General features: G+C 37.9%; 1 protein-coding gene across 1 annotated transcript in view; it reads left to right on the forward strand.

Moving 5' to 3' along the window:
- The window catches only part of SLC49A4 (solute carrier family 49 member 4), a 56,939-nt gene extending 50,537 nt beyond the window's left edge, over nt 1–6,402 (forward strand). Inside the window, exons 6-7 of the mRNA XM_024769340.1 lie at nt 3,069–3,136; nt 6,240–6,402. Of these exons, the coding sequence (XP_024625108.1) occupies nt 3,069–3,136; nt 6,240–6,387 (216 nt within the window). The 3' untranslated portion in view covers nt 6,388–6,402. The remainder of the gene's footprint in view (nt 1–3,068; nt 3,137–6,239) is intronic.
- The last annotated feature ends 8,270 nt before the right edge of the window (nt 6,403–14,672 follow it).

Consider the following 14,672-nt stretch of genomic DNA (forward strand, 5'->3'; position numbering starts at 1 on the left):
TCCCTCCCTCCCTTCCTTCCTTCCTTCCTTCCTCCCTTCCTCCCTCCCTCCCTTCCTTCCACAGTTCCATTTCTAATTTACACTGCTCTTAGGTATAACTCTCAGAGTTCCCAGCTAAAGTCTGGGGTTTTCTACAAGGCCAACCACCTTAGAGCAGGCCTCGAACTTGTATTTTTTTCTTCCTAGATCCATGAGGCTGTCAGTAACTTTTTAGCCCCTTAGCTACCTTTTCTGAAATCAGCAGACATACCCCTGAGGAAAAGTGTCCCCACATATCAGGCTTGCTCCTCTGGGCTTCCTTCTCATCCTATATCATGGTTCCAGAATTCTGGATTACCTTCTTGGTTCTCTGCCGCCTTCAGATAGATTTTCCACCCTAGATTTTCTGCTTTTTCAACCAGAATATTAATCCAAATTACCTAGTGTACCTTTACTATAAGAAGAAAGCCTTCTTTTAGTTTCCTAACCTATTTTTCTGGATGGCAGCTATTCCAAGCATGCTCAGTTTCAAGAAGGAAAGTGTAGCCCCCGTTTAGATGATGCTGATTTTGCACATCTTATGATTCATGTTATAAACCCTGAGAAGCCCTTCCAAGTATGTCTCTTTGTACAAACTCTGAGAGATACAGAGACCGTGAATCATACCAGGTATTAAATAAAATGGAATTTAAAATTAAAAGCAGAGCTTCTGGGTTGGTGGACAAATGAAGGTGCTGCCCCCCCAATTAATTAAATTCAAGCAAAGAAAAAAGTTAATTAATTATTGGGTAGAATGTTATTAACTAAAGCAAATGTCATGAACAGGGGAAGGAGAAAAGCACAAAATGGCCTGAAAGGACCAGGGCTAGTACAGTCAGATACACAGTGGTTTTTCACCTGATGCAGGACCCCACTGACCTAGGGGATAGATGAGAATGTTTGTGGGGGGCTCATAGTATTAATGGACCTTAATCCATAGTATTAATGGATGCTAAATGCAAGGAGAGGGGCATTCTGAAGAACAGAGAATTCTCTTGCCCTTCATGCCAGTAGTATGAAAAAAATGTAGAGATAATTTAAGTTTCTGGTGTTATCTTTCTCCAGAGAGCATTTATCTTTGCTTCTGCAACCAGACACTGGTAGAGCAAGAAGATTTGTATAAAGTTATTGTATTACTTAGAGTAGACTAAGAATCCCCAAATTCTGATACTTAAGAAGAAATTCGTTTCTCATTCATATAGCAATCTAGGACAGTTGTTCACAGTTGGGACTACTCTCTTCCTCACACTGATTTAAGACCTAGGTTGCTTCCACTTTGCAGGTCTTCTGTCTCCTAGGACCTTGTCATTATATGCATGGGTGAAGCGGGATGACCATCCAGATTCCAGCTGGCAGAAAGGGAAAGAAAGCATGGAGGGGGTATATAGCTGTCTTCCAGGTTCTAGCCTAGAGGTGGCACACCTCACTTTTTCCCCTTCCATTAATGAGAACTTAGTCATGTGGTCACATGTAGCTGAGTAGGGGCTAGGACATGTAATCTAACTAAGTACCCTGGTAGAATAAGATATAACATATCTTGGTGGACAGCTGACAAGCTCTATCACAGCTGTAATGAAAAATATGTGTAGAAAAATAATAAAAGGTAGAATTTAGTTTGGGCAGCTCTCAAGTGCCAGGTCAAGTTTGGACTTTGCCCTATAGCTACAAGGAAAGCCAGTAACTGTTTCTGAGCAGGGGAGTGGAATGATTGGGATAATTATTCTGGCAATTGTGGGCAAAAATATTGCTATTACAGGAGTCCAGAAGTAAGAAATAAGATAGTAAGCAAGTGTGATGGCTGGGGGAAGGGGAAAGAGGAGACAAAATGCACCAATGTTGTTAGGGACACACGGAATGTCAGGTATTGACAGCTAACAGGTCTTGAGCACTTTGCATTTATTAACTTATTTAATTCTCAGAAAAATCCTTACTATCCCCATTCTACTAATGAGGAAACTGAGACTTGGGATGTAGTTGAGATAGAAGCCAAGTCATAGTAAGAGTTAAAGAAAAAGACTCTGACAAGTACAGGTTTCTGGTAACTGACTATACTGCTGAACTGAATGAATGAGCATTTTCAGAACTCTCATGGAAAACTGGTGAACTCATAAAAGTGCTAACAAAAGATCAAGATGAAAAAAAATTAATTACATGGGACTGAGTGAGCTGATGAGGATGATTATAATTTTTGTGACTTTGTTTGAATAAAAAGAAAGAGAGATACATGAGTGATTAGGAAATATGGGCAGCATTTGTAGATTGCTCTGAATAAGTTTGTCCATGAAGGTAGGAAAGAGACAAGACATTAGATGATAGAGAAACATCATCAAGTAACCATAACAGCTCTAACCTTTATTGAGCACTTCCTGTATGTCGACTGCTGATCGAAGTTCTATATGCAGATCCTCTCATTTAGTCCATTTTATAGGTAAGACGACATAATTTGCCCAAAGTCACAAAGCTAGTAAATGGCAGGGCTGGAAATGTTTTCTTCAAGAGTGGAGTGAGCTATCCATTCGAAATCCAGCTCAAATTCTTTCTCTGTCTAGTTTCACCAGGTGCTCCACCCATATTCTCTCTCTTCCCGCCCCCCAACCCTCTCTTGCCCATACTCTTCTGTGTTTCTCTTAATACATTTTTACTTGTGCCAGACATTTTAGCACTTAATTATTGCCTAGTAGTTTCCTGTATCTTGGCTGTATTTAAGCTTTTTAGGTCAGTGACCATCTTTTCTCCTTTGCCTGTTTTCTTAAGAGTTCCTGGTACAATGCCTGGCATGTAGAACACATTTGAAAAATATCTGTTTGTGACATTGAGTATTTTGTTGATTTAAATATTCCAATAAAAAGTTAAGGGTGTATTTATTTAGGTAAGTTTGTATTAATTAGTCACACATGAATCCTTTCATTTGATTCATTTTCTTAAATAGTGTTTCCTAGATTTGCTGCCATTTAGCTATTAACATACTGATTATAGAGGATTGTTTTCCATGCCTTCTAAACTTCAATATGATAATCTTGTATTAAATATGTCTTCCACTTTCTTAACAGGTAGATGCTGGCTGGATTGGATTTTGGTCCATAGTTGGAGGCTGTGTTGTTGGGATAGCTATGGCAAGGTGAGAATATTTTATGTTAAACATGTGAGTGGGCAGAACCAAAAAAAGCCCAAAGGGAGACTTCACTCCCCTAGATAAACATTAAAATTGAAGGAAAAGTAAAACAGGCAAAAGTCAGATAAGGGCACTTGTTCAGGCTATAAGAAAATTCACATGCAGTAGGTAGAATTTGCTGCTACAAGAAACCTTCACAGGAGTAGTCCATCCTAAAATGTTTTTGGAGACTAGAGATGTATTTCCAGTATAATTAAGCTGGCTTTCTCCATATTATTAGAGAGCAACATCTACAAATGGGACCCAAGGAAAGAGTATACAATAATAAAGGCAAATTGATAGTTTTTGAGATTAGAAAAGAATTGAAAGGAATCATTCATGAGCATCTCTAGAACTTTCCCTGAAAAGTCAGTATCCTGATTAGCAGATATTTATTTCTGGTCAATTTTGGCAGGTATGACGCTATAGTTACCACATTTTGACGAAAAATGTCCATAAAGACTTAGAGTTTCATCAAACTCCCTCTGATCTTAACCATTATGACAACACATTTTAAGAACGAAACAGAAGAAGGAAAAAGCCTCATTTATTCTGAAAAAAGAAAAGAATGAAAATGTCACTCATGTAGGTAACTACCTATAAAACTTGGTGTTTCCAGTGAGATAATATTCTTTCACTTTCCAAATCATTTTACCCTGTTTAATCAAAAACAAAATTGGACAGTCAACTTTAGCAGGAATGGGAGAATCTAATTACATATTTGGGGAGATCAAATAAGATATGTGAAGCACCTTGCTATCTAAATATTTAAACACAGTTGACACAGGATAATATTATATCTAAACCTTACAGTTTGCCTAGTGTTTCTGGGCTAATGAAAGAATAAATTGTCACTGTAATTTCTAAATCACTTTATCTGAGGTTTTTATAAGTTAGAAAAATATGAGGATAAAATCGAAAAGCTGACGAATAGGAGCATAGCTATTGGTAGGAAATCACTACACTGATACTAGAATACATTGACCTATCACATTTGATAAGAATCATATCTAATTTTTCTAATTAAATCTCCAAGCCAATGATAGCGAGTCATCATTTACCAAATCCTTTTCTGAGCACCACATAGGTCAAAGAGGGACACATTATGTATCAGAAATGACATCTCAAATGCTCCTTTCTCTTCATTTTGTTCTACAAACCCTTAATTTTAACTATATGGAAAAGTTAGAATGAGGACGTTTCTGTTTTTAAATTGTTGAAATGGCAGTTCTAAAAAGTACTGCCCTTACTCTGGGATCCAAAATCAATTGTAGGTATCTCCTAAGCCTAAAATCAATTTTTAGATTATATTCAAAACAGCCTTTTTGGGATCCCTAGAACAGAATCTCCTTATAGATATGGGTGTTTTTTTTGTGATTATATTACTAAAGGTTACTACTAAATGTAATACTTTGGTCCTAACTGTACACTTTGATGGTATAAAAGCCCATTTGAAAGGACTACGTATCTAAAATTGGTAGACCAGAGTAGTCAGTTTATTCTTGTGTGATCAGGCCCTGGAAAACTTACTCACTGTTCAACTTCACTCAATTCTGATTGTACCAGAAAACTTCTATTCTCTCATACCTGGCCATCTGCCCATCTGACAAGTAAGTTCATGCAACATAGCAGAATATAAATCAGAAAAGTGGTGAGCATGGAATTATAACAAAGCATTTGGATTTTCTTGAGGGGCATTTCCATCAAGCTGTGGAACCTTTTTCAGAGTACATAAGAATTTTCTGTTTGTGAACTTTCATAATAGAGAGCTAACCAGTCACTAGGCAAAGGTGCATCCATTTTTCCCACCAAAAGGTGGCATCAGCTCTCATAGGAAGTCGTTTTAGTCTAGATAACACTTTACAAACATGATTAACCACATCACATTAAATAAGTGCAAAATGGAAGATAGTATTGCAAGTCATATAATTACAGTAGAAATTAAAATCAATTTAAAAAACAGAGAAAACGTGGTATATGTTGTATTTGGGATGGGATCAGTTTTTCTACAATAGGAACAATTCTGAAGGACAGAGTAAGCTGTGTACAGGCACAGCAAGAGGACTGTGCTTATATAATCAACGGTTCATCAGTAGATGAGGAAAAACAGTTGGCAAATGGAAAACTTTTTGGTCATCACTAAACGATAAGCATCTCAACCAGGAGTTTCATGTTAATTCAAGACAAAGCAGGATTTTTGAGAACGTAAAATGCTGTGAAACATTATACACAAATTTTGTAGAATAAATTCACTATTCTAGAGCTACGTTCTTGCTCTTACAAAGCTTATAGTCTGATAGGGAAGACAAACAATAAATGCAAAAACAAGAGAAATTCCAATAGAGTTAAATGCTATAGAGAAAATAGAGTGTGGAGTTGGGATGGGGAGGGCTTCCTCCACAAGCATGGAGAGCCTTCCTGAACTGAGACCCAAATGACCTGAACAATAAGCAAGAGTAAGTCATTTGACGATCTGGGGGTACCAGCATTCCAGGACAGGTGCAGAAGCTACCGTTGCTGTGGGAAACAACCTTAGCATGTAGGAGAAACAGAAACAGGGCTGTGCAGCTGGAGAATAATAAGGCAAAGGGAAAGTGGAGGCAGAGACCAGGTCGTATAGGACCCCAAAGGCTCTGGTGTAACCATTTGTATTGGTTCTCTAGGTGAGTTTGAATTTTGGGAGAGCCATCTTTGCAAGTTTACATCAACAAGTTAGCCTGTTTTCTAAAACTAGGGCAATATGTGCTCATTATAGGATGTTTGGAAATTATAGAAAATATATATAAAGAAAGTAAAGTGGCAATTTAAAACTCAGAATCCATCCTGTAACTTACAGATCCAGAACAGAGATCACATTTTATGTGTTTTGTAAGAGAAAAAAGAACGCATTTATCACGAAGCAACATTTATCACAAACACAGAAATTGTATTGGTTTAAAAAAATCAAAAAACTTGCGTTTAAAAGCATTGAAATTTTTTCAAGAAATTATTGTTTAATGAAAACGTGTCATTGATGTAAATGGTATTTTAAAAATCCATCTAGCATTAATAGAACATTGTTTCTTTTCAGGTTTGCAGATTTTATCAGGGGTATGCTGAAACTAATTCTTCTCCTCCTGTTTTCTGGGGCTACACTATCATCCACGTGGTTCACCCTGACCTGTTTGAACAGCATCACACACCTGCCTTTAACCACAGGTGAACACAGACTGTTTTGAACTTTGAATAAATAGTTTCAGTTTATAGAAGTATATACACACTGACAGTAGGACTTTTCCCATAGTAATTGTTAAATATACAAAAAGGTCTCCCTTGTCTAGCCATCAGACCATCATCCCATCTAAAAAGAGCTCAAGAAATAACTAAAAACATTTCCATTGGATTTTGCATATGGAAATGTGTAATCTTTAGCCTAAGCTTATATGGCATGGAAAAGCTTATATTCTTTTAAAAATCATATCAGAGCATAATACAAGTAATTTTTATCTGGTTTATAGCCATTACATGATTGTTAAACAGGAAGGAAAATGAACATGAACAGAGGCAAAAAGCTATGATGTTTCAAGTACACACCAGTAAAATTCTCTGAATGAGCACCTATAGGTTTATTTTCTATTTAGCCTTTTTAAAAATTTTTTATTCAGTTTATTTAAACTAAAAACAAAAACCAAACAGTTCACCATTTCTCCTACCGCCGCACCCACCTCTTGCAACCACCAGTCTGTTCTCTGTTTCTGTGAGCTTGGTTTGTTGGGTTTTTTTGTTTGTTTGTTTTTGATTCCATATATAAGAGAGATCATACAATATTTGTCTTTCTCTGTCTGACTTACTTCACTTAGCATAATATCCTCAAGATCTAAACATGTCACAAATAGCAAGATTTCATTCTTTATGGCTGAATAATATTCTATTGCATATATATTCCACAATTTCTTTATCCATTCATCCATTGATGGACACTTAGGTTGTTTCCATATCTTTGCTATTGTAAATAATGCTGCAGTGAACGGGGGGGGGGGGTAGATATCTTTTTGAGATAGTGATTTCAGTTCCTTCAGATAAGAAATGGAATTGCTGGATCATATGGTAGTTCTGTTTTTAGTTTTTTGAGGAACCTTCATACTGTTTTCCATAGTGGCTGTATCAATTTACATTCCCACCAACAGTGTAGGAGGGTTCCCTTTTCTCCACATCCGTGCCAACACTTGTTATTTCTTGTCTTATTGGTAATAGCCATTCTGACACGTGTGAGGTAATATCTCGTTGTGATTTTGATTTGTGTTTCCCTGATGATTAATGATATTGAACTTCTTTTATGTGTCTGTTGGCCATCTGTATGTCTTCTTTGGAAAAATGAGTATTCAGATCTTCTGCCCATTTTTTAATTGCATTGTTTGCTTTTTGGTCCTGAATTGTATGAGTTCTTTGTATATTTTGGATATTAACCCCTTATCAGATATATGGTTTGCAATTTTCTCCCATTCAGTAGGTTGCGTTTTCATTTGTTGATGGTTTCCTTTGCTGTGCAGAAGCTCTTTAGTTTGATATAGTCCCAGTTGTTCATTTTCACTTTTGTTCTTTCGCTTTTGGTGTCAGATTCAAAAAATTATTGCCAAGACCTATGTCAAGGAACTTACTGCCTATATTTTATTCTAGGAGTTTTATGGTTTCAGGTCTTACATTCAAGTCTGTGATCAATTTTGTGTTAATTTTTGCATATGGTGTAAGATAGTGGTCCAAGTTCATTCTTTTGCATGTGGTTGTCCAGTTTTCCTAATATCATTTATTGAAGAGTCTGTCCTTTCCCCATTGCATAGTCCTGGCTTTTTTGTTGTAAATTAATTGACCATAAGTGTGTAGGTTTATTTCTGGGCTCTCTGTTCTGTTCCATTGATCTATGTCTCAGTTTTTATGCCAGTACTATACTATATTAATTACTATAGCTTTGTAATATTGTTTGAAATCAGGGCATGTGATGCCTCCAGCTTTGTTCTTCTTTCTCAAGGTTGCTTTAGCTCTCCGGGGTCTTTTATGGTTCCACACAAATTTGGGGATTGTTTGTTCTATTTCTGTGAAAAATGCCATTGGAATTTTGATAGGGATTGCTTTGGGTAGTATGGACATTTTAACAATAGTAATTCTTCCAATCTATGAGCACAGAATATCTTTCCATTTATTTTTGTCTTCTTCAGTTTCTTTAATTAATGTCTTTAAGTTTTCAATATACAGATCTTTCACCTCCTTGGTTAATTTTATTCCTAGATATTTTATTATTTTGATATAATTGTAAATGGGATTTTTTTCTTCATTTCTCTTTCAGATAGTTCATTACTAGTGTAGAGAAATGCAAGCTTTTTCTATTGATTTTGTAGCCTACAATTTTACTGAATTTATTAGTTCCAACAGTTTTTCTTTTTAAAGGATAACAAATGACCTTTAAACTTTTGTTCTTTAAAGACTAGTCCTTTGTTTTATTAATTAATTAATTTATTTTTGCTGTGTTGGGTCTTCATTTCTGTGCGAGGGCTTTCTCTAGTTGTGGCAAGCGGAGGCCACTCTTCATCACGGTGCGTGGGCCTCTCACCATCGCGGCCTCTCTTGTTGCGGCTCACAGGCTCCAGACGCGCAGGCTCAGTAGCTGTAGCACACAGAGAAATATCAAATCATTGTGTTGTACACCTGAAGCTAATATAATGTCATATGTCAATTATATCTCAATTAAAATAAAATGAATGAGGACAATATTTATAAACATACATGGAGCAATTTCTAGGTTATATTGTTAAGGGATAAAAGCAAAGTGCAAAAGACTCTATAGATAAAGTATACTACCTTTTTGAAGGAAGGGGAAATTTTTAAAATATACCTTTATTTGCTTCTTTTGAAAAGAAACACTATAAGCATAAATCAGAGGCTAACAAGATTGGTTATCTCCAAGGTAGAGTGAGAATGGGGTAGAAGGTACAGGGGAGAGGTGACAACTATGTGTATATATTTCTGTATGGTTTTGTCTCTTCAAATCATATTAACATTTTACATATAAAGAATAAAATTAAATCAACAAAAATGGAAAGAAAGAAAATCTAAAATGGAATACAAACAGAAAAAAATGAACTTAACTGTATACCAAATAAATAACATAAGCACACTAGATTGGAAAAGGAAAAATTAATTCAAGTAACTTCTAAACAGAGTACTTTGATTACATATCCTCAGTATAAAAAAGGCATGCGAACAAATCATGTACTGTACTCAATAGGTTTATTTTTCACAGATGTGGGTGCATGAATTCTGATTCTACTTTCTGTATATTGTAAGACTGAGCAAATGAGTCAATATATTGATGCTAGGATCCAGTGCTCTCACTGTTGGTGAAGGCAGATGCAAATATGGAATGAGAGAGGTCTAAGAAGATTCCTGGGATATTGTATGAATTCAAGATGTGTGTGTGTATATACAGACACACACATACATACACAGACATATAAATAGAGACACACACACAGAGTTCACTGAAAGGGCCTAGAAGTAATGACGCCCAGCAGCAATGAGCACACCCAGCACCCAGATTTTGATTTCTATAAATAATTATTTACTAACAGGAACCAGTGCTCCTTGAAGAAATGGCTGATTCTAGGCCTGGGGTAGGGAAAGTAAAAGATGGAGGCTGGAACATCTTATTACGTCGAAACTAAGGAAGTGCTCAGAAAATTATCAGGATGTGACAAAAGGACACAAAAGCCAGCTTAAAGGGACTCCCACTGGATAACTCAGGGACAAGTGAGCAGCAAACTAAACAGTGACAGTAATGGATTATAATCCACTGAAAAAAATTAAAATCCATAAAAATAAAAATTCTGTATTATTGATATAAATAAATAAATAAGAAGAGGAAGCCCCACCTGCTAATACCATCACTTACCTTGGGCATTAGGATACCAACATGTGAATTTTGGGGGCACACAAACATCTAGACCATAGCAAAGGTCAACAAACAAAAATCAATCATATTTCTATATACTGGCAATGAATACTCGCAACTGAAATTTTAAAAACAAAACCATTTACAATGGCTTAAAAAATGAAACATGCCATGTTGTTATGGAGTGAACTGTTTCCCCCCCCAAAATTCTTAAGTTGATGCCCAAACCCCCAATGTGACTGTATTTGGAGATGGGGCCTTTAAGAAGGTAATTAAGGTTATATGAAGCCATAAGAGTGGGGTCTAATCCAACAGGACTGGTGTCCTTCTAAAAATAGGAAGAAACACCAGAGCTCCCTCTCACTCTGCAGATGCACAAAGGAAAGACTGTGTGAGGACAGTGAGAAGGCAGCCGTTCTCACCAGAAACCAACCCTGATCTGGGACTTCCAGCCTCCAGAAGTGTGAGAAAATAAATTTCTGTTGTTTAAGCTACTCAGTCTGTGGCGTTTTATGGCAGCCTGAGCAGACTAATACACAATGTATACGCTCTGTATGTTGAAAATTACAAAATGATGATGAAATGAATAAAAGATCAAAATAAATGGAGAGACATACTGTGTTGGACTGGAAGACACAACATAATAAAGATGTCAATTCTCCCCAAATTGATCTATAGGTTTAACTCAATTCCTATCAAAATCCTAGCAAGGGGACTTCCCTGATGGCGCAGAGGTTAAGAATCCACCTGCCAGTGCAGGGGACACGGGTTCAAGCCCTGGTCCAGGAAGATCCCACATGCCGCGGAGCAACTAAGCCTGTGTGCCACAACTACTGAGCCCACGTACCACAACTACTGAAGCCCGCACACCCTAGAGCCCGTGCACCGCAGCTACTGAGCCCACGTGCTGCAACTACTGAAGCCCACACGCCTAGAGCCTGTGCTCCGGAACAAGAGAAGCCAGGACAATGAGAAGCCCGCACACAACAGAGTAACCCCTGCTCGCCGCAACTAGAGAAAGCCCGTGCAACGAAGACACAACGCAGCCAAAAAAAATTAATTAAATTATTCTAAAATTGATATATAATGACAAAGGCAAAGGAACAAGAATAGCCAAAAATTTTTGAAAAAGTAGAATAAAGTTGGAGAAGTCATACTACCTGATTTCAAGACTTACCATAAAGCTGCAGTAATGAAGACAGTGTGGTACTGGCAGAGGGTTAGATACACAGATCAATAGAACAGTAGAGAGTGGAGAAATAGACCCCACAAATATGGCCAACTGATTTTTGACAAACCATAATATCAATTCAACGGAGAAAAGGTGGTCCTTTCAACAAATGGGGTTAGAACAAATAGAAATCCATTTGCAAAATTATGAACCACGACCTAATCCTTACACCTTACATAAAAATTAATGCAAAATTGATCTTAGGTCTAAATGTAAACCTAAAACTGTAAAACTTATAGAATAGGAGAAAATCTTCATGACCTAAGGTGATATTGTGATTTATAATAAGAAACATATTTTTGGTCTTAGCTCCCAATTTCTGGCAGAAAGAGCTCCTGAAACCCTTGGAGTTTCTTAAGTGAGGAAAGCAATAAAGGTGTCTTTTGTTATGTTAATGAGATGACTTTGGGACCCCCACCTAAGGAGGGGGAGCTGGTTGACAGGAGAACCAACCACGTGATTAGAAGGTTGGAACTTTTAGTCCCGACCCCCAACCTCAGGGAAGGGGAGAGGGGCCGGAAGTTGAATCAAAAGCCAATTGCCAAATAAATAAATAAATAACAACAACGCCAATGAGTTAATCAATCATGCCTATGTAATGAAGTCTCCATAAAAACCCAAAAGGACTGGGTTCAGAGAGCTTCTGAATTGGTAGACACATGGAGGTACTAGGAGAGTGACACACCTGGACCTAGAGAGGGTATGGAAGCTCCACGCCTCTTCCCATATACTTTGCCCTTACACATCTCTTCCATCTGCAATGTTCATCTGTATCCTTTATCATATCCTTTAATAAACTGGGAAACCTGTTTCCCTGAGTTCTGTGAGACACTCTAGCAAATTAGTCGAACTCAAAGAGGGGGTCGTTGGAAGCTCCAATCAATAGCTGGTTGGTCAGAAGCACAAGTGATAAGCACTGGGCTTTTGACTGGCATCTTAAGTTGGGAGGTGGGGGCAGTCTTGTGGAACTGAGCCCTTAACCTGTGGGATCTGACACAACCTCCAGGTAGATAGTGTCAGAATTAAGTTGTAGAACACCCAGCTGGTATCACAGAGAATTGCGTGTTCTGGGCGGAAACCTCCACACATTTGGTGACCAGAAGTATCAGAAGTGAAGCGTTCTGTGTGAGAGTAAAGGAAGATTCACAGGAGTGACACAGTACGAAAGAACTGGGTTTTTCTCTACATAGGAGGTAGAAGACTAGAGGTTTTCCATTTCACCTAGTGTTAGGCAAAGAGTTCTTAGACCTGACACCCAAAGCACAACCCATAAAGGAAATGGTTTATAAACTGGACATTTTCAAAGTTAAAACTTCTTGCTCTGTGAACAGCACTATTAAATGAAAAGACAAGCTACACACTTGGAGAAAATATTTACAAACCATGGATCTGACACAGGACTTGTACACAGAATATATAAAGAACTCTCAAAACTCAGTAGTGATTGGTCTTCCCTGGTGGCGCAGAGGTTAAGAATCCGCCTGCCAATGCAGGGGACACGGGTTCGAGCCCTGGTCCGGGAAGATCCCACATGCCTCAGAGCAACTAAGCCCGTGTGCCACAACTACTGAGCCTGCACTCTACAGCCCTCGAGCCACAACTACTGAGCCCACGTGCCACAACTACTGAAGCCCACGCACCTAGAGCCTGTGCTCTGCAACAAGAGAACCACTGCAATGAGAAGCCCGCACACCGCAACAAAGAGTAGCCCCCGCTCGCCACAACTAGAGAAAGCCCGCCCACAGCAACGAAGACCCAACACAGCCAAAAATAAATTAATTAATTAATTTAAAAAACCTCAATAGTGATAAAACAAACAATCCAATTTAAAAATGGGCAGAAGACCTGATTGGACACTTTGCCAAAGAGGATATGTAAAAAGTAAATAAGTATATATAAAGATATTCAACATCATTGGCCATTAGGGCAATGCAAATTAAAGCCATTATGAGATAACACTACACACTAGAATGAGTAAAATTAAAAACGCAGTTGACCCTTGAACAACATGGGTTTGAGCTGCATGGGTCCACTTATATGTGGATTTTTTTCAATAAATGCATACTACAGTACTACACGATCCGCAAGTCAGTTGGAAACACACATACAGAGGGCCGACTGTAGGTGGATTTTCAACTACTGGGGGAGTCAGTGCCCCTAACCCCAGCGTTATTCAAATGTCAACTGTACTGACAATACCAAGTGCTGGCAAAAATGTGAAGCAATTGGAATTCTTAAACATTACTGGTGGAAATGAAAAATAATTCAACCATCCTAGAAAACAATTTGGCAGATTCCTAAAAAGTTAAGCCATACACTTACCACATGACCCAGCAATCCAATATTTACTCTAGAGAAATGAAAACATATGTTCACACAAAAACCTGTATATGAATGTTTAAAGTAGCTCCACTCACAACTGCCAAAAACTGAAAATAATTCAAATGTCTTTCAAAAGGAGAATGGATAAATAAGCTGTGGTACATCTACATCATGGAATGCCACTCAGCACTAAAAAGCAAAGAACTATGGACACACACAACTTGGCTGAATCTCCAGGGAATCATACTGAGTGAAAAAAAATCCAATCTCAAAAGGTTACAGACTATGTGATTTGATTTATATCACATTCTTGAAATGACAAAATTCTAGAAATGGAGAACAGATCAGTAATTGCTAGAAGTCTAGGCATAGGGTGAGGGGGGGAAAGGGATGGATGTGGCTATAAAAGGGTAACATAAGGGATCCTTGTGGTGATGGAACTGTGTCTTAACCATATCAATGTGAATATCCTGGTTGTGACATTGTGCTATAATTTTGCAAGATGCTACCATTGATGCAAACTGGGTAAAGGATACATGAGATCTCTCTGTATTATTTTTACAACTGCATGTCAATCAATTGTTGCAAAAGAAAGTTTAATTTGAAAAAAGGAAAGTTATATACTGTATGATACCATTTATATGACATTCCTGAAGAGATAAAACTCTAGTGACACAGAACAGGTCTGTGGTTGCCTGAGGTTACAGGGAGGGGAGGATATGACTAAAAGGGGTTGCATGAGGCAGCTCTTTGGCGGGATGAAACTATTCTCTATCCCATAGATTAGTTATAACAACCTACATAGGTGTTAACATTTATCGACCCGAACAACAAAGTCAATTTTACAGTACACTAATTTTAAAAATAAAAAAGATTTAAGTGAAAGAAAAAAGATGGTGGGCTGTGGGTGCCTACAGGACTTTGTCCCTGGCCAAATGAGAATCAAAAGTCCAACTGAGGGGCTTCCCTGGTGGCGCAGTGGTTGAGAGTCCGCCTGCCGATGCAGGGGACACGGGTTCGTGCCCCGG

Source organism: Neophocaena asiaeorientalis, unplaced genomic scaffold (assembly GCF_003031525.2).
Source record: "Neophocaena asiaeorientalis asiaeorientalis breed wild unplaced genomic scaffold, Neophocaena_asiaeorientalis_V1.1 scaffold671, whole genome shotgun sequence".
Classification (NCBI taxonomy): Eukaryota; Metazoa; Chordata; class Mammalia; order Artiodactyla; family Phocoenidae; genus Neophocaena; species Neophocaena asiaeorientalis.